This window comes from Pristiophorus japonicus, chromosome 2 (assembly GCF_044704955.1).
Source record: "Pristiophorus japonicus isolate sPriJap1 chromosome 2, sPriJap1.hap1, whole genome shotgun sequence".
Lineage (NCBI taxonomy): Eukaryota > Metazoa > Chordata > Chondrichthyes > Pristiophoridae > Pristiophorus > Pristiophorus japonicus.
Window position 1 is genome coordinate 140,728,832 of NC_091978.1, and position 23,852 is coordinate 140,752,683.

At 47.0% G+C, this 23,852-nt stretch overlaps 1 protein-coding gene across 1 annotated transcript in view; it reads right to left on the reverse strand.

Annotated features, from left to right (window-relative positions):
* The window catches only part of zdhhc2 (zinc finger DHHC-type palmitoyltransferase 2), a 248,732-nt gene that overhangs the window by 147,126 nt on the left and 77,754 nt on the right, over window positions 1–23,852 (reverse strand). Inside the window, exons 3-4 of the mRNA XM_070862621.1 lie at window positions 20,757–20,851; window positions 6,095–6,215 (exon numbers count right to left, since the gene is read on the reverse strand). Of these exons, the coding sequence (XP_070718722.1) occupies window positions 6,095–6,215; window positions 20,757–20,851 (216 nt within the window). The remainder of the gene's footprint in view (window positions 1–6,094; window positions 6,216–20,756; window positions 20,852–23,852) is intronic.

Here is a 23,852-nt window from a genome sequence, read left to right on the forward strand (position 1 = left end):
GCCACCTTGCTCGAGTATGTAGAATGCGACACTGATGAACTAGTAATGCATCCATTAACATTTTACAAGTTACTTTCTCTCAATCTCAACTGGTATGTCTGTCTGCTGCTGCAAACTCGGAGGCTCACCACCGTGCTGTGTGTAAATGTTACACTGACTGTGGGCAAAGGAAACGGAAGGAGCGTGCGGCAAATCTGTCCCACCCTCTCTACCCTCAACGACTATCTGTCCCACCTGTGACAGGGACTGTGGCTCTTGTATTGGACTGTTCAGCCATCTAAGAACACATTTTAAGAGTGGAAGCATGTCTTCCTCGATTCCGAGGGACTGCCTATGATGATACATACACTGACTCCAAAGACATAAAGGGCTGGATTTTCGGTTGTCTAACACCTCAATTAGCGGCCATAGGGAGCATTAATGGGAGCGTAAGAGGCTATCGACTGGGCGCGCAGCTTTTAGCGTCCCGACAGGAAATTCATTAGAGGCTCACCGGGGGCCCAAACCAGTAGCGCCTGGCTGCTGATGATCCATGCGATCCTGACGTATTCCTGGTGCAACGCCCACCCTTTCGCACTGGTCAGTAAATTAGCCTCATTTAGCGACCGGCAAGAACAACTTCTGGAAAAACAATTGGCACAGGCTTGCAGAGTCATTAACTGGTGGCTACTTAAAGGGATAAGGAAGCGCTTCCCTTGGAGGACACATCATCATCATCATGGTGAGACAAATAGTTGTTGTGGGAAAGGTGGGTGGGACTGGTTTGCCGCACGCTCTTGCCGCTGCTGCGCTTGATTTCTGCATGCTCTCGGCGATGAGACTCGAGGTGCTCAATGCCCTCTCGGATGCACTTCCTTCACTTAGGGCGGTCTTTGGCCAAGGACTCCCATGTGTCGGTGGGGATGTTGCACTTTATCAGGGAGGCTTTGAGGGTCTCCTTGTAACGTTTCCTCTGCCCACCTTTGGCTCGTTTGCCGTTAAGGAGTTCCGAATAGAGCACTTGCTTTGGGAGTCTCGAGTCCGGCGTGCGAACAATGTGGCCAGCCCAGCGGAGCAGCTCAAGTGGGGTCAGTGCTTCAATGCTGGGGTTGTTGGCCTGGTCGAGGTGTTGGTGCGTCTGTCCTCCTGGGGAATTTGTAGGATCTTGCGGAGACATCGTTGGTGGTATTTCTCCAGCGACTTGAGGTGTCTACTGTACATGGTCCATGTCTCTGAGCCATACAGGAAGGCGGGCATTACTACAGCTCTGTAGACCATGAGCTTGGTGGCAGATTTGAGGGCCTGGTCTTCGAACACTCTTTTCCTCAGGCGGCCGAAGGCTGCACTGGCGCACTGGAGGCGGTGTTGAATCTCGTCATCAATGTCTGCTCTTGTTGATCAGAGGCTCCCGAGGTATGGGAAATGGTCCACGTTGTCCAGGGCCGCACCGTGGATCTTGATGACTGGGGGGCAGTGCTGTGCGGCGAGGACAGGACAGTGTATGCATTGGATAAACACTGGTCAAGACAGGGCTTGTTGCAATGGCTGTGCAACTGCATTGTATTAAATTAAATTATGAATGCAGATATTGTATATGTTTATTATGATTTTGTAATTCCAAGAGTGGACGGTTGCAATTACTATAATATATAGTATTCTAATTTATTGGTGGGGGTGGTGGGGAGTGGTGTATATGATTACCGATCGAATTTTAAAGGGGTCCTACAACCAAAAAAGTTTGAGAACCATGACCTTATCTCATTTTGTTCTGGGCAAGTTGAACTCACAGCACATTCATACATGCTGTTTTTGCTTTATCCACCTGAACAGACCTGTCCCCTGAGATAAACAGAAAGTCAGAATCAGGACATATTCTTTAATATGGGTTGGGTTTAAGCAGAGAACTTTTAAATGGGCCAACACAAACTAAGACAGAGGGCCCGAGTTTGGTTGGCTGTCGCCGAGTTTTCTTGGCGGTCTCGATGTTTTTTGGATGCTCTCCCCTCCGAGCAAGTTTGGTCAGGTCCTCACGCCAGCGGGGAGAGACCACTGGGGAGCGTCCACTGGCATGCGCTGGCGTGCAACGGCGACAAAAGTCCTCTCGCCCGCTGAGTCCCCAGTTTGGTCCGGGCGGTCCTCCGCTCCAGCAGCAGACGAGACTGCCGTGTGGAGGCAAGTCTTACCTGAACGGTAAGTATGAAGCCCTGCAAAAAAAGGTTAATGCACTTCTTTTCTTTATTTCTTTTGCAGGGATTTAGGTCAATGGAGTTCCCTGAAGGATTTCTGGTAGTTTTTAAAAAATTGTTTGAACATTCTTTTTTGCTGTCCTCGGCGGTACTTTGCCGAGGATCGCATTTGCCACCCAGAATGGGAACTACCGCCCAGAATCTGCGTGCAAGGCCCATTTTATCCACCAGGTGGATTTTCCCACATTTTTTCATGAAACTTCCGCCCAAAGTACTGTCAGGATCTTAGCGGTACTTTCGACGGTACTTGGGTGGAACTTGAGCCCTTAAATGTGCTCAGAGTGAATAAGGCTTTCATTCTCGAAGTACTAAGACACTTATTTACTTCCATATGCTTCAAACTGACAAGAATACTTTCAAATGTTATTAATGGTGAGAAAAGTTCAGCATTCCGGCCTCACTGCTTTCAACTCTCACACAAGGTTCCGGCCTGAACCTGCAGTCCAATCTGCAACAATCCAGAACTGCAATCTCCGGGGAAACCTTAGGAACAGCGCTTGTGAGCAAAACACAGATTGCAATAAATGCTTTCTCCTATTGTGGTATATAGGGTGTGTAGGCTCATTCATCTTGTATGATAGAGCATCATTCGCTTTAGCTGCAGCAAGCAACAACACAAGAATATTCACTCTGGAGTTAGATTTAGAGTAGGAAGCAGTGAAGTAAAGACACACAGCATGAGTAAGAGGTGCAAGTGCAGGTATCAGCAAAAGAGTAGGTAGGGCTTGACGATCAGCTCGAGGTCACCCTGGAGTTTTGCCGCTGGTTGATACAGAATGTCTCTCTCCTCTCTCTGCCTCATCCACTGTGCACATTTATTAGAAAGCTGAAGCCTCCAAGTCTTTCAGTACAGTTAGTCCAGCACTGCACCAACACACTGAGCAGTGACTGCTGCTAAAATCTGAGCGCTGTTAAACAAATGCCAAACCAGTCAAAGAGTGACAGCTCATGAAACTTTAGCAGAATTTTAAAATATGATCGTTGAGAAAAATGAGGCAAAGTAAACTTCAAGCTTCAGGCAGTGGATTGTAGGCCAGAAACGCACAGATCATTCCGGTACACTGCGAAAGGGCAAACCTTGTTCCGCTCTGCACAGTGCGCTTGTTTTATAACTACAGATATGGTTTATTCAGTAGGGTAAGGGCTATTTACCATATAACTATTCGGACTTGCTGTTTATTCAGAATAACTTGCATTTATATAGCTCCATTAACATGGAAAAACACAACAAGGTACTTCACAGAGATGTAATCAGGTGCAAATGTACAGAATTATCTTCTCAGACTCTCCTCCTCTAATCCAAAACCTAACCCTGGGCAGATACACAGAAAGGGATATTAGTATTGGGTAATCAAAAGCTTGGTCAAAGAGGTGGATTTTCAGGAGATTTTTATAGAAGAGGTGTAGACTCAAGGTGATCAAACTTGTCTTCTGCAGGCGTTGGACTTTAATGTGAGTCATATCACATGGTGCCCAGAATGTATATTGAAGCAACGTTCCTTCTCACCAAACCTTCAGACCTTGACATAATGGCCATCTTGCTGGTTTAACTGCTCATCAATTTAATCTGATGTTTCCTCTCTGAATTTACAAAGGAATAGAAGATGACCTGAACAATGTGACTTCAAGAGTTGTGATCGGTTAGAGATTAAATAAAGTCACTAATGAAATTTATAAACCAAAAAAGAGCAACTGATTTCATGATTTTTAAGAGTTTGTCTGATTCTCATGATTTGAGATGGGGGTGTGGCAATATGGCATTACTGTATATATGCTTTTAAATGGTTGCTGTTGTTGTTGTTTTGCCTACAGAAAAGGTTGCGCTCAAAGGAGTTTATGACCCACTCAGTACAAAAAACAATCAGAGGGAACGTTGGTTACAGGGGAAAAATCTGGGTGTGAGATTAAATTGGAGAGCTCATTCAAAGAGCTGGCACAGGCACAATGGGCCAAATGGCCTCATTCTATGCTGTAAGTTTCTATGATTCAAAGGGGCCGAAATTTGATAGTACCACATTTGGGGCGTTAAATGTAAAAAGATTGACAATTTAGCGCCCGGCAAGATGGCCTGCAAAATTGTGGAAAATTGGGCACTTTTCCCTGAGAAATGAAGCTAGGCGGTATCGGAGGCACTTATGGCCTTAGTGGGGCGCTGCAGCGATGCTATTACCAGGTCTGCACCCAATTTCACCTGACCTTCGTTCAATGATAATGAGGCTCAAGCTCAAGCTGCCATTGTCATTGGTAGGCGCTGAGGTTGCTTGTGCGGACCAATTTAACTTCCGGGCAGGTAAGGGGGCAATGCGCACGGCGATGACGTTATTATTGTCGCATGCCGCCAAGCAGGGAGCTCGCACCAGGAGCGGTGCGCTACCTCGTAGCGCTTCTGCAAAAAGTGCTCAATTCCGTACCCGGGCGAAATCTATTTTGCGTCCGTTAAGAGGCGCTAATGGCCATCGCTAAGAGGGGACATTTCAGCCCCAAAGTCTCCTTCCCTGTAACTCTAGATCAAAGGTTGTTCTTTTCTTTTGGCCTGCCAATTTTGTCTGTTCACTCTAACTTTACCTTTGGATTGGACTCTGACAATAACTCTAGTAATTGGAAATACAAGTTGCATGTTAATGTGTAGTAATTTATGGAGTTCACACTAACTAAGCTTTTGTTCTCGCACTCTTCCACAGAACTTCCGGGAATCATCACTAACACATTTATGTGCCATCAGTGCATAGTACTGCATACTCCAAAGTTAGATTCATAGGAAATGCACTGTCTGCACGGAAGACGTGCTGCTGACGCATAGCTTTGTGTAACAAATGAATTGATGTCAAAGTAGCATATGGTGGGTTCTGTAAGAAAAGCATAAAACTTTTTTTGACATGTTAAGTCTAGGGTCACCACCTTTCCTTTTTGAGCCACATATTACTGTTTTTAAGTGAACTGTCCTGAAATTTCTAATATAAATTGCATACTAAAAGCAAGCTTTTGCAAACAGAAATTCGTTTTTTGGCATTTCGCTTCTGTGTCTTACAATGCCTCCCTGATAAAGTGCAACATCCCCATTGACACCAGGCCAAAGATTGCCCTAGGTGGAGGAATTGCATCCGGGAGGGCTCTGAGCACCTCGAGTCTCATCGCCGAGAGCATGCAGAAATCAAGCGCAGGCAGCGGGAAGAGCGTGCGGCAAATCTGTCCCACCCTCCCTTACCCTCAACGACTATCTGTCTCACCTGTGACAGGGACTGTGGCTCTCGTATTGGACTGTTCAGCCATCTAAGGACTCATTTTAAGAGTGAAAGCAAGTCTTCCTCGATTCCAAGGGATTATCTATGATGATTCATTACTGATATTAAAGTTTACATTTTTCATCAACGGCAAACCCCAGAACTCAAGCCATGATGTTGCGGGTTACCCTGCTCCTATCTTATGGTATTCAGCTTTGGACTTGGTGAAAGGTGGTAACTCTAGTTAAGCCTGTGTGCTTTTGAAGTGTAACAAAGTAGGACCTATGGCTTCAGCCCTGAGACAGTTTTGATAATGAGGCTGAATTCAGAAATTATGTCATCCTAGTTGGGACACTGATTCAACAGGAGTTTGAGTTGGAGATAGAGCTACAACATTGTAGAGCCAATTCTGTTTCCAGAGCAGATGATCGCTGAACGAACTCTACAATGCCTATTAAAGATGGATCTGCCTAATCTGATTTGCACTTGGGCTCCGGATCAATATTATGTTTTTCGAGTTGAATTGCTTCCTTTGCAGCCTTCAGCTGTAATCTTCCTTTCATCAGATACTTTTTCAGATTTCAATATGCATTAAAACCCAAATGTGGCTGGTGATATTTGCTGTTTATAATTTAACTTGTTGTTTACCTCCAGATAATGTCCTTGTATAGATGGGTAATTCCTTGGCCATTCGTCTGAGGACTTCCTGTTGACCTTCACCTCGATCCTCTCGTTCTATTTGTCCTCGGTCTGTGTATGACAGATGGAACTGTAGATACAAAAAGACCAAAAATATAATAAATGTATTTAAGATCGACCAAAAAGCTCAATTGAAATCTAATTCCCATCAAGTCAGAATTAATTTACTGTGGATCAATTTGGTCCCAATCCCTAACAGTTTTAACTTGTATTCTACAACAGGTATTTTAAACGACAGAATTGTAACTCTGAGGAATAATTTTATGAATTCAAAGTTCATACTCATATTCCCTCAATGTGCTCAACCACGATGCATTTCCCATGATCAGCCCAATTGACAATTCTGGAGGGCTCCTGCTGGGATTTCTAGCTATGTTGGCAGGATTCCCAAATGAACGGTACCAGCTGTCTATGGGGCAACTAATCAGGAGGACCAGATTCTTTAAAAAAAACAGGGTTGGAGAATGCGATTGTCCATGATCGATTGTACTTTTATGGGGCCTTTAATTTTTAAATGCGATGCCAGGAACACATTGGTATTCCTTGCATCATTCAATGCTATGGTGGTAGTGACAAAAAGTGTGATGTATGAACACACTCTATTATCACCACCACTTTCAATATGCCCGCCCGTATCCGACTATATTCAGAGTTTGTTGTCACGTCCAGCAGAAAGATCCAGAAGTGATAGCAATTGCTTTGTGTACAGAATAGACATATGCTTACAAGGGGGAAAAGAAGGGCATCCAAAGCTAGAGCTCACTGGATGATAGGGGGCAAAATTGCGTCACGTCCCATTTGGAGGTGGTAACATTCCAGGTCCGGGACATTTATTGCCCGGCCCAAAGTTCCACCCCAGGCATGGAATTCTGCCCTTCCGCCCCTCAACGGAAGTGGAGCGCTATCGGAGGCGCTCCGCATTCGTTGGAGGGGCACTCCCGGGGCGGTAGCACGCCGCTGAATCTATTGCCATGCTGAGGAGCCCAGCACCCCACCAGGGGAGGGTCACTGCACGTTCTGCAGTCGCTTTGGCGGTCGCCACTGGGCCACCAGGAATGCCCTCGACCGGGCCAACAGCCCGGCACCCATAATGGAGTGCTGGGCTGCAGAATTGTGGCCCGGTCGAGGTGAGGGCCACCATTATCGGGCCGACAGAAGGGTCTGCAGACAGAAAAATATGGAGGCTAACAGCGTGTGCCAGCCCAGGACGCAAATCGCCGGGCGCAATGCTAACAACACAACTTCCCCCAAAATCTCCAGGGCTATTTCCCAGGAGACGCTATCAACCCTTTCCCCCGAGAGATAACCTCATTGCACCTCAATAGCGCCCCCAGGAAGTGCAAATGGGGCTATAAAAAAGATAATTTCACCCACGTAGTGATTAAAATGAGACAGAAAAAGGAGGCCTATGACAATTGTAAGGCTCATTATAGAGTAGGGAACCAAGCTGAACTTAGAAAGTGCAGGGGAGATTTAAAAAAGTTATACGAGGGGCAAAGAGAATAGATTGGTAGCTAACATAAAAGGGAATCTCAAAGTCCTTTGTATCATCATCATAGGTAGTCCCTCAGAATCGAGGAAGACTTGCTTCCACTCTTAGCATGAGTTCTCAGGTGGCTGTACAGTCCAATACGAGAACCACAGTCTCTGTCACAGGTGGGACAGACAGTGGTTGAAGGAAAGGGTGGGTGGGGAGTCTGGCTTGCCACACGCTCCTTCCGCTGCCTGCGCTTGATTTCTGCATGCTATCGGCGACAAGACTCGAGGAGTTCAGCGACCTCTCGGATGCTCTTCCTCCACTTTGGGCGGTCTTTGGCCAGGGACTCCCATGTGTCAGTGGGGATGTTGCACTTTATCAAGGAGGCTTTGAGGGTGTCCTTGTAACGTTTCCACTGCCCACCTTTGGCTCATTTGCCGTGGATGAGTTTCAAGTAGAGTGCTTGCTTTGGGAGTCTCGTGTCTGGCAAGCGAACTATGTGGCCTGCGGAGCTGATCAAGTGCTTCAATGCTGGGGATGTTGGCCTGGACGAAGACGCTAATGTTGGTGTGTCTGTCCTCCCAGGGGATTTGTAGGATCTTGTGGAGATATCGTTGGTGGTATTTCTCCAGCAACTTGAGGTGTCTACTGTACATGGTCCATGCCTCTAAGTCATACAGGAGGGCGGGTATCACTACAGCCCTGTAGACCATGAGCTTGGTGGCAGTTTTGAGGGCCTTTTCCTCAGGCAGCCGAAGGCTGCACTGGCGCACTGGAGGCGGTGTTGGATCTCGTCATCGTCCTTTTTATAAATAGTAAAAGGCTGGTCGAAGGAAGGGTGGGGACTGATTAGGAACCAAAAAGTAGATATTCTTGTGGAGGCAGAAAGCATGGCTGAGATACTGAATTGAGTACTTTGTGTTTGTCTCCACTATGAAGAGGATGCGGTCACTGTAGCAGTAAAGGAGGAGCTAGTAGTGATATTGGATTGGACAAAGAGGAGGTACTTAAAAGGTTGGCAGTCCTCTAAGTAGAAAAGTCACCCGATAGGCTACATCCTCGGTTGCTGAAGGAAGTAAGGGTGGAAATTACTGAGGCTCTGGCCAAAATCTTCCAATTCGTTTTAGATATGGGAGTGGTGCCAGAGGACTGGAGGATTACAAATGTTACACCACTGTTTAAAAAATGGGAGAGGGATAAAATTAAAGATCATAGAATTAAAAGGACAGTGGCAGCATGGATACAACATTGGCTAAGGGATAGAAAGCAGAGAGTAGTGGTGAACGGTTGTTTTTCAGACTGGAGGACTTGTACAGTAGTATTCACTAAGGGTCGGTATTATAACCACCTCTCTTTTTGATATATATTAGGTTTACAGGACATAATTTCAAAGTTTGTAGATGACACGAAACTCAGAAATGTAATATACAATGATGATTGTAAAATACTTCAGGAGGACATAGGCAGGTGGAATGGGCAGACACCTGGCAGATGAAATTTCATGCATAGAAGTGTGAAGTGATACATTTTGTCAGAAAGAATGAGGAGAGGCAGTATACACCAAATGGTACAACTTTTAAAGGGAGTGTAGGAACAGAGACCTGGAGGTGTATGTACACAAGTATTTGAAGGTGGAAGGACAAGTTGAGAAGGCTGTTTAAAAAGGCATAGGGGATTCTTGGCTTTACAAATATAGGCATAGAATACAAAAGCAAGGAAGTAATGCTGAATCTTTATAAAATACTGGTTAGGCCCCAGCTGGAGCATTGTGTCTAATTCTGGGCACCACACTTTAGGAAGGATGTCACGGCCCGAGAGAAGGAGATTTACTAGAATGTCTCAGCAAGATCCTACAAATCCCCTGGGAGCACAGATGCACAAACATTAGCGTCCTCGTCCAGGCCAACATCCCCAGCATTGAGGCACTGACCACACTTGATCAGCTCCGCTGGGCAGGCCACATAGTTCACATGCCAGACACGAGACTCCCAAAACAAGCGCTCTACTCGGAACTTATCCACAGCAAACGAGCCAAAGGAGGGCAGAGGAAACGTTACAAGGACACCCTCAAAGCCTCCCTGATAAAGTGCGACATCCCCACTGACACCTGGGAGTCCTTGGCCATAGACTGCCCTAAGTGGAGGAAGTGTATTCGGGAGGATGCTGAGCTCCTCGAGTATCGTCGCCGAGAGCATGCAGAAATCATTGCAGACAGCAGAAGGAGCATGCGGCAAACCAGGCTCCCTGCCCACCCTTTCCCTCAACGACTATCTGTCCCACCTGTGACAGAAACTGTGGTTCTCGTATTGGACTGTACAGCCACCTAAGAACTCATGCTAAGAGTGGAAGCAAGTCTTAAACAATTATTTTGCTTCGGTCTTCACAGTGGAAGACACAAAAACCATGCCAAAAATTGCTGGTCATGAGAATGTGAGAAGGGAGGACCTTGAGACAATCACAATCACTAGGGGGGTAGTGCTGGACAGGCTAATGGAACTCAAGGTAGACAAGTCCCCTGGTCCTGATGAAATGCATCCCAGGGTATTAAAAGAGATGGCAGAAGTATAGCAGATGCATTCGTTATAATCTACCAAAATTCTCTGGACTCTGAGGAGGTACCATCAGATTGGAAAGCAGCTAATGTAACGCCTCTGTTTAAAAAAGGGGGCAGACAAAATGCAGGTAACTGTAGGCCGGTTAGTTTAACATCTGTAGTGGGGAAAATGCTTGAAACTATCATTAAGGAAGAAATAGCAGGACATCTAGATAGGAATAGTGCAATCAAGCAGACACAACATGGATTCATGAAGGGGAAATCATGTTTAACTAATTTACTAGAATTCTTTGAGGATATAACGAGCATGGTGGATAGAGGTGTACCGATGGATGTGGTGTATTTGGATTTCCAAAAGGCATTCGATAAGGTGCTACACAAAAGGTTACTGCAGAAAATAAAGGTACGCGGAGTCAGGTGAAATGTATTAGCATGGATCGAGAATTGGCAGGCTAACAGAAAGCAGAGAGTCGGGTTAAATGGGTCCTTTTCGGGTTGGAAATCGGTGGTTAGTGGTGTGCCACAGGGATCGGTGCTGGGACCACAACTGTTTACAATATACACAGATGACCTGGAAGAGGGGACAGAGTGTAGTGTAACAAAATTTGCAGATGACACAAAGATTAGTGGGAAAGTGGGTTGTGTAGAGGACACAGAGAGGCTGCAAAGAGATTTAGATAGGTTAAGCGAATGGGCTAAGGTTTGGCAGATGGAATACAATGTCCGAAAATGTGAGATCATCCACCTTGGAAAAAAAAACATAAAAGGGAATATTATTTGAATGGGGAGAAATTACAACATGCTGCGATGCAGAGGGACCTGGGGATCCTTGTGCATGAAACTCTTTTTGGAGTTCACCTGCAAAACATAAAACATTAAACGGTGCCACCCGACCTGGGTGACACTCCAGACATTTACAAGGCCCTTTTTTTTTTTCTCCCCCTTTTTTTTTTGTGTTTTTCGTTTTTTGGTTTTTTTTTTTGGGCACTAAAATCACAATTTTCTCCAGTGCCCCCTATAAAAGGGAAAGGGGACACTAAAAGCACCGGCAATTAAAACAAATTAAACTTAAAAACGTAAAATCAAATTAAAATTTGGTTGCCGGGCGTGATGATGCACTCCAGTCCCTCCGGTGCCCACCTCTCGCGGAAGGTCACGAGCGTACCGGTGGACACCGCGTGCTCCATCTCCAAGGACACCCTGGACCGGATGTAAGAGCGGAAGAGAGGCAGGCAGTCAGGTTGAACGACCCCCTCGACCGCCCGCTGCCTGGACCGGCTGATGGCACCCTTGGCCGTGCCCAGGAGCAGTCCTACGAGGAGGCCCTCGGACCTACCCGCTCCCCTCCGCACAGGGTGCCCAAAGATCAGGAGAGTGGGACTGAAGTGCAGCCAGAATTTCAGGAGCAGCCCCTTCAAATAATGGAACAGGGGCTGCAACCTTGTGCACTCAATAAAAACATGGAACACGGACTCCTCCAGACCGCAGAAATTGCAGGCGGCCTGGGAGTCCGTGAACCGGCTTAAAAATTTGTTGCACGGCACTGCTCCGTGCACCACCCTCCAGGCCAAGTCCCCGATGAATAGTGGGAGGACCCCTGCGTAGAGTGCCCTCCATCGGGGACCCCCGCCTCCTCCGGACGGCAAGATGGTACGCCATGGCGTGTCCGGACGGCCGGCGAGGATGGCAAAGTTGAGAGTGTGCAGGAGCAGCCCGTACAGGAAACCCCTCCGCGCGGCACTGAAAGGCACGGAGGGGATTTCCCCGAGGCGGCTCAAGTTGTGAGGCGCCGGCCCCCGAGGGAGGTTCCGGGGTTTGGCGCCGATGAGGAATTCCGTCCGGACGGGGGTCAGTTCGGACGGGATCTCCCCATGTGCTTGAGCCTCCTCGATGCACCTAACGGAGTCAGGGCCCAGAGCTGTTTTTAGCGACTCGATGGCATCGGCCGCGTGGCGGACGTTGGCAGAATTTAGGCGCCGCGCTCCTTGTGCATGAAACTCTTTTGAGTTAACCTGCAAAAACATAAAACATGTATCCGTGCCACCCGACCTGGATGACACTCCAGACATTTACAAGGCCCTTTTTTTTTTTCTCCCCCTTTTTTTTTTGTGTTTTTCGTTTTTTGGTTTTTTTTTTGGGCACTAAAATCACAATTTTCTCCAGTGCCCCCTATAAAAGGGAAAGGGGACACTAAAAGCACCGGCAATTAAAACAAATTAAACTTAAAAACGTAAAATCAAATTAAAATTTGGTTGCCGGGCGTGATGATGCACTCCAGTCCCTCCGGTGCCCACCTCTCGCGGAAGGTCACGAGCGTACCGGTGGACACCGCGTGCTCCATCTCCAAGGACACCCTGGACCGGATGTAAGAGCGGAAGAGAGGCAGGCAGTCAGGTTGAACGACCCCCTCGACCGCCCGCTGCCTGGACCGGCTGATGGCACCCTTGGCCGTGCCCAGGAGCAGTCCTACGAGGAGGCCCTCGGACCTACCCGCTCCCCTCCGCACAGGGTGCCCAAAGATCAGGAGAGTGGGACTGAAGTGCAGCCAGAATTTCAGGAGCAGCCCCTTCAAATAATGGAACAGGGGCTGCAACCTTGTGCACTCAATAAAAACATGGAACACGGACTCCTCCAGACCGCAGAAATTGCAGGCGGCCTGGGAGTCCGTGAACCGGCTTAAAAATTTGTTGCACGGCACTGCTCCGTGCACCACCCTCCAGGCCAAGTCCCCGATGAATAGTGGGAGGACCCCTGCGTAGAGTGCCCTCCATCGGGGACCCCCGCCTCCTCCGGACGGCAAGATGGTACGCCATGGCGTGTCCGGACGGCCGGCGAGGATGGCAAAGTTGAGAGTGTGCAGGAGCAGCCCGTACAGGAAACCCCTCCGCGCGGCACTGAAAGGCACGGAGGGGATTTCCCCGAGGCGGCTCAAGTTGTGAGGCGCCGGCCCCCGAGGGAGGTTCCGGGGTTTGGCGCCGATGAGGAATTCCGTCCGGACGGGGGTCAGTTCGGACGGGATCTCCCCATGTGCTTGAGCCTCCTCGATGCACCTAACGGAGTCAGGGCCCAGAGCTGTTTTTAGCGACTCGATGGCATCGGCCGCGTGGCGGACGTTGGCAGAATTTAGGCGCCGCGCTCCTTGTGCATGAAACTCTTTTGAGTTAACCTGCAAAAACATAAAACATGTATCCGTGCCACCCGACCTGGATGACACACACAAGACATTTACAAGGCCCCTTTTTTATTTATTTTTTTGTGTTTTTTTTTGGGGCACTAAAATCAAATTTTTCCTTTTTCCAGTGCCCCCTATAAAAGGAGAGGGGGACACTAAAAGCACCGGCAATTAAAACAAATTAAACTTTAAAACGTAAAATCAAATTAAAATGTGGTTGCCGGGCGTGATGATGCACTCCAGTCCCTCCGGTGCCCACCTCTCGCGGAAGGTCACGAGCGTACCGGTGGACACCGCGTGCTCCATCTCCAAGGACACCCTGGACCGGATGTAAGAGCGGAAGAGAGGCAGGCAGTCAGGTTGAACGACCCCCTCGACCGCCCGCTGCCTGGACCGGCTGATGGCACCCTTGGCCGTGCCCAGGAGCAGTCCTACGAGGAGGCCCTCGGACCTACCCGCTCCCCTCCGCACAGGGTGCCCAAAGATCAGGAGAGTGGGACTGAAGTGCAGCCAGAATTTCAGGAGCAGCCCCTTCAAATAATGGAACAGGGGCTGCAACCTTGTGCACTCAATAAAAACATGGAACACGGACTCCTCCAGACCGCAGAAATTGCAGGCGGCCTGGGAGTCCGTGAACCGGCTTAAAAATTTGTTGCACGGCACTGCTCCGTGCACCACCCTCCAGGCCAAGTCCCCGATGAATAGTGGGAGGACCCCTGCGTAGAGTGCCCTCCATCGGGGACCCCCGCCTCCTCCGGACGGCAAGATGGTACGCCATGGCGTGTCCGGACGGCCGGCGAGGATGGCAAAGTTGAGAGTGTGCAGGAGCAGCCCGTACAGGAAACCCCTCCGCGCGGCACTGAAAGGCACGGAGGGGATTTCCCCGAGGCGGCTCAAGTTGTGAGGCGCCGGCCCCCGAGGGAGGTTCCGGGGTTTGGCGCCGATGAGGAATTCCGTCCGGACGGGGGTCAGTTCGGACGGGATCTCCCCATGTGCTTGAGCCTCCTCGATGCACCTAACGGAGTCAGGGCCCAGAGCTGTTTTTAGCGACTCGATGGCATCGGCCGCGTGGCGGACGTTGGCAGAATTTAGGCGCCGCGCTCCTTGTGCATGAATCCCAAAAAGTTAGTTTGCAGGTGCAGCAGTTAATCAGGAAGGCGAATGGAATGTTGGCCTTCATTGCGAGAGGGAAGGAGTACAAAAGCAGGGAGGTCCTGCTTCAACTGTACAGGGTATTGGTGAGGCCGCACCTGGAGTACTGCGTGCAGTTTTGGTCACCTTACTTAAGGAAGGATATACTAGCTTTGGAGGGGGTACAGAGACGATTCACTAGGCTGATTCCGGAGATGAGGGGGTTACCTTATGATGATAGATTGAGTAGACTGGGTCTTTACTCGTTGGAGTTCAGAAGGATGAGGGGCGATCTTATAGAAACATTTAAAATAATGAAAGGGATAGACAAGATAGAGGCAGAGAGGTTGTTTCCACTGGTCGGGGAGACTAGAACTAGGGGGCACAGCCTCAAAATACAGGGGAGCCAATTTAAAACTGAGTTGAGAAGGAATTTCTTCTCCCAGAGGGTTGTGAATCTGTGGAATTCTCTGCCCAAGGAAGCAGTTGAGGCTAGTTCATTGAATGTATTCAAATCACAGATAGATAGATTTTTAACCAATAAGGGAATTAAGGGTTATGGGGAGCGGGCGGGTAAGTGGAGCTGAGACCACGGCCAGATCAGCCATGATCTTGTTGAGTGGCGGAGCAGGCTCGAGGGGCTAGATGGCCTACTCCTGTTCCTAATTCTTATGTTCTTATGTTCTTCCTCGATCCTGAGGGACTACCTATGATGATAATGATGATGATGATAATGAATAGGGATGAAATTCAGTTATGTGCAAGGTTAAAAAGAAAGACTGAATAAAAGAGAGAAAAGGAAGACAGAGAAAAAAAGTTAAAAAAGGTTTAATTTAATTTTTTTTAAATCTCCAACAATAATTAAAATTTGAAGCAATGAGACTCCACACTTGTATGGAGGTTGTATGGCAGAAATTAAGACACATCACGCCCATTAATAATGTACTTACGCTGGAATGGACAAACCCTAATGTTTTCTGCCGAGTTTAGTTTGTATATCAGGGAAGTACAGCAACTTCCTGCCGCTCCATGTGTTTTAAATCCAAATCAGACAGCGAGGCCAGTATCGTGCAGCTTCTGGAGGAGCAAGACATCTTGGACTTCCTGATTTATGCATTTAACTGCGCCTGTGTGGTCGCTGGAAGTTACTGTGCAATTTGCACATTAATAATGGTGACGCTGTTAGCCTCACCAATATTTCTACCACAAAATCCAACCCATTAATTTTCAAAAAGGAATCGGTTAAATAATTCAAGAGGACATATTTGTAGGGCAACGGGGGAACAGCAGGGGCGTGGGACCAATTGGATAGCTCTATCAACGAGCCGTCTTGGGCACGGTGGCCCAAATGGCCTCCTTTGTGCTGTATTATTCTTCGATTATATAAATTAATTGATAAAACAAGCTAAGATCCTTTTCAATATTTTGATTAAAAAAGAAATAAAAATACATTCTCAATCTTATAATTTTCTTTTCTGTCAAATAAACAACACCTAGTCTAATAACAGGTATTGTCTGCCTACTTCATAGAAAAGCAACAGTTGCAAATAATATTAGGTTAGGCTGAAGTAAAACTTTAAGAATCAGATCTTCAGTTTGTTTCTTGAAACCCTCAACTCCTGACTGAATGAGCAACTAGACCCTTTTAGAGCATTTCATGCTGCATTAACAGATTGCATGCTGATAAAATCTGCAATTTATACATGCTGGAATGTACAGATGAGTGGAAGCTCTTGTTAAATGTTGAGGTAAAACTATAGGGGCAGGAAATCGAGAGGTTCGCATCCCGGTTAAGTGCCGGGATCTGCCCACAGGAGAACTCCGTCACTCACCCCGCCAAAGTTTGTGGTTCAGGGGGAATGGCACTGATCGGTGCCTTTGCCACTTGTGTGGCAATACTCCTTGCATTAAGACACAAAGCATTCAGGTTTTTTTTTTAACACCCTTTGTCCTTTTAGAATTATGATGTAGTGTGGCCCTTTTTGTTTCTTGCCTTTGTTTACTCGGCCTTCCACTATTGCTTTTTACCTTTCTACCATCTATTTCTGACTCCATATTACTTCGCCCTGTCTCGCTGCATAGGTTCCCATCCCCCTGCCATATTAGTTTAAACACTCCCGAACTGCATTAGCAAATGTTACCCCCAGGACATCAGTTCCAGTCCTGCCCAAGTGCAAACCGTCTCTTTTGTACAGGTCCCACTTCCCCCAAAACTGGTTCCAATGTCCCAGGAATTTGAATCCCTCCCTCTTGCATCACTGCTCAAGCCACGTATTTATTTTAACTATCCTGCTCTCTCTACGTTGATTAGCACGTGGCACTGGTAGCAATCCAGAGACATGGCTCCAGGATGATCAGGGCTGGGAACTCAACATCCAAGGGTATTCAACATTCAGGAAGAATAGAATAAAAGGAAAAGGAAGTGGGTTAGCATTGCTGGTTAAAGAGGAGATTAATGCAATAGTTAGGAAGGACATTAGCTTCGATGATGTGGAATCTATATGGGTAGAGCTACAGAACACCAAAGGGCAAAAAATGTTAATGGAAGTTGTGTACAGACCTCCAAACAGTAGTAGTGATGTTGGGGAGGGCATCAAACAGGAAATTAGGGGTGCATGCAATAAAGGTGCAGCAGTTATCATGGGTGACTTTAATATGCATATAGATTGGGCTAACCAAACTGGAAGCAATATGGTGGAGGAGGATTTCCTGGAGTACATAACGGATGGTTTTCGAGACCAATATGTCGAGGAACCAACCAAGGGAAAGGCCATCTTAGACTGGGTGTTGTGTAATGAGAGAGGATTAATTAACAATCTCGTTGTGCGAGGCCCCTTGGGGAAGAGTGACCGTAATATGGTGGAATTCTACATTAGGATGGAGAATGAAACAGTTAATTCAGAGACCATGGTTCAGAACTTAAAGAGGGGTAACTTTGAAGGTATGAGGCGTGAATTGGCTAGGATAGATTGGCGAATGATACTTAAGGAGTTGACAGTGGATAGGCAATGGCAGACATTTAGAGACCGCATGGATGAACAATTGTACATCCCTGTCTGGCGTAAAAATAAAAAAGGGAAGGTGGCTCAACCGTCGCTATCAAGGGAAATCAGGGATAGTATTAAAACCAAGGAAGTGGCATACAAATTGGAAATAGCAGCGAACCCGGGGACTGGGAGAAATTTAGAACTCAGCAGAGGAGGACAAAGGATTTGATTAGGGCAGGGAAAATAGAGTACGAGAGAAAGCTTGCAGGGAACATTAAGGCGGACCACAAAAGCTTCGATAGATATGTAAAGAGAAAAAGGTTAGTAAAGACAAACGTAGATTCCCTGCAGTCAGAATCAGGGGAAGTCATAACGGGGAACAAAGAAATGGCAGACCAATTGAACAAGTACTTTGGTTCGGTATTCAATAAGGAGGACACAAACAACCTTCAGGATATAAAAGGGGTCAGAGGGTCTAGTAAGAAGGAGGAACTGAGGAAAATATCTATTAGTCGGGAAATTGTGTTGGGGAAAGTGATGGGATTGAAGGCCGATAAATCCCAAGGGCCTGATGGACTGCATCCCAGAGTACTTAAGGAGGTGGCCTTGGAAATAACGGATGCATTGACAATCATTTTCCAACATTCCATAGACTCTGGATCAGTTCCTATGGAGTGGAGGGGAGCTAATGTAACCCCACTTGTTAAAAAAGGAGGGAGAGAGAAAACAGGGAATTACAGACCGGTCAGCCTGACATCGGTAGTGGGTAAAATGATGGAATCAATTATTAAGGATGTCAGAGCAGTGCATTTGGAAAGAGGTGACATGATAGGTCCAAGTCAGCATGGATTTGTGAAAGGGAAATTATGCTTGACAAATCTTCTGGAATTTTTTGAGGATGTTTCCAGTCGAGTGGACAAGGGAGAACCAGTTGATGTGGTGTATTTGGACTTTCAGAAGGCTTTCGACAAGGTCCCACACAAGAGATTAATGTGCAAAGTTAAAGCACATGGGATTAGGGGTAGTGTGCTGACGTGGATTGAGATCTGGTTGGAAGCAAAGAGTAGGAGTAAATGGATACTTTTCAGAATGGCAGGCAGTGACTAGTCAAAATATTGAATAGGATCTTAGCTTGTTTTATCAATTAATTTCTGTGCTGGGGCCCCAGCTGTTTACATTGTACATTAATGATTTAGACGAGGGGATTAAATGTAATATCTCCAAATTTGCGGATGACACTAAGTTGGGTGGCAGTGTGAGCTACGAGGAGGATGCTATGAGGCTGCAGAGTGACTTGGATAGGTTAGGTGAGTGGGCAAATGCATGGCAGATGAAGTATAATGTGGATAAATGTGAGGTTATCCACTTTGGTGGTAAAAACAGAGCGACAGACTATTATCTGAATGCTGACAGATTGGGAAAAGGAGAGGTGCAACGAGACCTGGGTGTCATGGTGCATTGAAGGTTGGCATGCAGGTACAGCAGGCGGTTAAGAAAGCAAATGGCATGTTGGCCTTCATAGCGAGGGGATTTGAGTACAGGGGCGGGGAGGTGTTTACTACAGTTGTACAGGGCCTTGGTGAGACCACACCTAGAGTATTGTGTACAGTTTTGGTCTCCTAACTTGAGGAAGGACATTCTTGCTATTGAGGGAGTGCAGCGAAGGTTCACCAGACTGATTCCCGGGATGGCGGGATTGACATATCAAGAAAGACTGGATCAACTGGGCTTGTATTCACTGGAGTTCAGAAGAATGAGAGGGGATCTCATAGAAATGTTTAAAATTCTGACGGGTTTAGACAGGTTAGATGCAGAAAGAATGTTCCCAATGTTGGGGAAGTCCAGAACCAAGGGTCACAGTCTAAGGATAAGGGGTAAGCCATTTAGGACTGAGATGAGGAGAAACTTCTTCACCCAGAGAGTGGTGAACCTGTGGAATTCTCTACCACAGAAAGTTGTTGAGGCCAATTCACTAAATATATTCAAAAAGGAGTTAGATGTAGTCCTTACTACTAGAGGGATCAAGTGGTATGGCGAGAAAGCAGGAATCGGGTACTGAAGTTGCATGTTCAGCCATGAACTCATTGAATGGCGGTGCAGGCTCGAAGGACCGAATGGCCTACTCTTGCACCTATTTTCTATGTTTCTATGTTTCATTTAGGGAACCCACCGATCCTCAGAGGCGACAAATTATGGTGTAACTTGTGGGCACATGGGGGTGCCAGTTTCTCCCCTAAGTTACCTGCCGGCCCTCTTTGTGAGGTACATCTGCTCTCACCACGCATTCTACCAATGACAGCCAGGACATGGGAACTCCCGGCATTGGGATTTTCCATCGCTGACTGTACCTTCGCCTACCTACTGGCCTTGTAAAAAGTGGAAAGAGATTCCACCCTTTACTATGCCCACGGAATCCACGATGCCACTATATAGAAAAGAAGGTTCCCTTAATGGTTCACCTGGTAAGACTCTGTAGCTGACCCAGGAAGGTCCCATTTTGATCCTTGGTCTGTGCTGAATTAGCAACCAAGACAGCAATAGGGACACTACATTTGGCCTCTGTATTCCTGAGTTAGGGAGAGAAAATTCTGGTAGAGTTTCTACACCTGATTGCTTTGCAGCAATCCTTATTGCAAGTTTATACATGGAAATATTTTGACGGCAGGATCTGGCCTGGTTGTAAGGCTCCGGCAGTTGAATAGCCAGCTGACATGCACAATCTAGGTTCGCATCATGAGAGGCCACTTAGGCAAGATATTGGACAACAACCACTGCTGTAGAACAGTACCACAGGAAGAGTCAAACGTTTCATAAGAGGAAGTGGAAGAGGACAAAATTGGTGGAAAAGGGAGGGGGGAAAGTCAGTTAGCACAGGGCAATAATTTATATCGAAATATTGATCCACATGTGTCATACAAGCAATCAAAAGCTCAGTGCTGTAAACCGAGCAGACAACCTAACCCCATAGAAAATTTATTTAAAAATGAACTGCAAATAATTTAAAAGCCCATGGAAATGATTTAGATTGTATTTGATGCTGTAATGTAAAATGGTGTGAAACTAAAATCTGGAATTCCAGAAGAAAGCCACAGCAATACGCATTCTTCAGCCCATTCCTGGAATCAGCGATATCATCATGGATGGATGCAGCAAACACGACAAAAAGGTAAACATAAAAGAACAGGATGCGTACCTTTTTATTGTGTAAATAGTGAAAAACATGATGGATTTACAATACTAATGTGCAAAGAGTTCACACACAATAAACACTGCTTCTTCCTCCTGCTTACCTCTTTACTCGGATTCATTGGCTTTGTAAAGATGGTTTTCCAGTATGACCACACGAACATGATGAAAAGCAAATGATAAAATACAAGGCAGACAACTGGAAGGAGATCACAGAAGAAACACATGATTTAGGTTAAGTTTTGTTTACAAAAACACATATCTAGATGATTTAGCCAGTCTTTCAGTTTTATCTTTACTGTTACGAAGTCAACGATTCTAGAATATCAAGATTAAATCTGGCACTCCGATGAATTATAAAAGCAAAATCAGAATTCCTAACAGTACAAATTCAAATTATTTTTCATTGTTGATTAAGTATACATATTTTTTAATCACAGACAAAAACATTACTGTGATTATCTGAGGAACCATTAGCCTATAGGCCAATTTATTCTTGGCATTTCTAAAGCCGGTTGAGAATTTTAATTTCTGCTTAGTCAATGTAACAACAAGAACACAATTCTGGTAAACCTGCTGTAACGTAATATCAAGATGTTTTCCCATCAACATTAGAATTTTCTTATTTCATCCCAACTCTCTAAGGAGATGATATGCTCCAATATTTCCACCCGAGGCCCACTTTCCATTAATATCTTGCATGGATTGGACAGCTTGTTCCAGATTGCTGTTAATTAACTGACTCTTCATCCTCTTGATTTTTTTTACTGTAGCTGTAACACTTCCTTCAGGAGAAATTGCTGATGTGCTTTCTAGATGCTGCTGTGACTGGGTGATATGTGGACCCCATCATACCTTTTTCAAATGGAAAACATTCCAAAAGAGATTGATTGTCATTTGAATGTGGGGGCAAAAAGAAAAGTTGCTTTGTCCCTATGGAAACATTACCCAGACAGACCCGTCCCCTTCCACATACAGCAACAAGGTGCCACTCTGAAACTCTGCCAGGTCCACAGGGTGGGCATCCCAATAGCCCCAGTACAAGTGTGGTGCTGACCCCTTCTATCTAAATGACTCCTCAGTTGGGTTTTGGGATAGGGTCGTTAGGCAAGACCAGACAGATGCGCCACCCTGCCACACAACCAAACTGGAACAGCACCACCAGAATTTCTAGACTTGGGGGAAGAAATTAAATTGGGCGCTAACTTTTGAAATTTTAGGGCCAGGCGCTAATGAGTCTGAACTTCTACTATATTGGGTGTTAGCGCCTCAGGAAGGAAGTGGAGAGCTAAATCAAGTGCTAATGACCTCAGTAAGGTGCTACAGGGGCTCTACCAGCAGAGCGATAATGAATTTCAGGTGCAATGATCCTTCACACTGGCTTCTTCCAGCTCTTCAAGGGGAGGTTGTATCATTGTGCAGATCCTCATTTTCAGCACTGCTGGCTCTGAAGGCAACGTGCGAGCACCTGAATCCCCTGATGGCAATGGTTGATCCCACTCCCAGGGAGAGAGCTCTTCATTTCACAGACGTGGCATTGAAGGCATTGGTTGCGGGAGTGGAGTGAAGGAGGGTAGTGCTGTTCCCGGCCACTGGAAGGAGGCCATTGACCCAGCTCTTCAGGGCATTGTGAAAGGAAGTAGCCCAGGAGGTCTCGACTAGTAGTGTGGTGGAACGCAGCAGGGCAATGTGGAGGGAAGTGGCTCAGGAGGTCTCAGCCAGTAGTGTGGTGGAATGCAGCCTGACACAGTGCTGGAAGAAATTCAACAGCCTCAGTCGGGTGATCAAGGTAATTACATGCTTCAACAGGTCCTACAGACCAGTATCTGAACCTTAGCCTGTGCACACTGCGCAAAGCACCACAACCCCACCACTCACCCACCAAACATCTCCACTTACTCAAACTTACATCCACATCTCATGTCTTGCATACAAACACAGCTATTCAACAACAGCAGGCATATATCCCAAACACACAGCTGGAGTCTGACTCACACACATTCGTTTCTCTTGCAGGCCAAGATGGCCCACAATAGGAGGGAACAGCAGAGAACAGGCGGGGCTGATGTGCAGCTCCAGCAGTTTCAGACCTTGAGGAGCGAGTGCTGTGATTGGGCACCAGGAGGTGGCCGCTGTGGCCATCGGCAACGTCGATCCCATTGGGGGCAACAACGGTGTCTTCATCCTCCTCCTTCTCTCATCCCACTTCCCCCTCACACCACAAGCCTTTATCACTTTCCAGCTCCTGATAATATCTGCATTCCTTGCTTCATTCCTGCCCCTCTGCCCTCAACTTAACGCGAGTCTTGTGCCTTTATCCTTTCAGATAATCAGCAACCAGATGAGCTGCCTGTTCCCAAGCCTCCCACTGAGTGTGAGGATGGAGAAGAGGAGCAAAACACCACGTCACTGCATCTCTCACCCGCAGGTTCCACCTTAGATACTGGAACTACGCGATCTGTAGAGGCAAATTTAGTTCGAGGGGTCTGCTCTGGGAGATGCACCATGGATGAGCAGGCTGCAGGCCAAGGGGAAAGGGTAGCTCAGGAGCCAGCTCCCCAGAGGGTGAGTTCACGTGTGAGTTCTGCTGCACAGGACACAGATGAGGACCTCGATGGGGAGGTGTACAGAAAAAGGGTGATCGCCATGTACTTTGAGATGATAGGTGCAATGGCAAGCGTGCCAGAGAGCCTCTCAGCAATGATAAAGAGCATGGAGGAGTCCACCTTCAACATTGCACAGAGCTCTGGACACCATGGAAACCATCATTTCCACTCTGCAGAGGATAGTGGACTCCTAGAGAGATCGTGCAGATCCAGACTTCATGACCCGTGTCATGGGCGATGTGGCAGTTTCCATTGCAGCACAGGAGGAAGCAATGCAATATCTTAGTGCTGTAATGCAGACAATGGTTGCTGGCATCGAATCTCAGACTGCTCTCATGCAGTCTCAGCTGGATGCCATGCAAGCTCTGACTGCTGCCATCATTGCTGGGTCCACCACAACCCACCGAGGATCTCACGGTGTCGCAGCAGGCCACCAATCTGTGCTCCAGCAGATTGGTAACGATGCTGAAGTGCTGACCCAGGGAAGTGGCAATGAGTCAGTGGAGCAGGAACCTGCTGTCCTCTCTCAGGATGACAGCATTCCTGAACCCACCACTGCCACGCCACCATTGCCCTTGTCACTGACTGTCATCC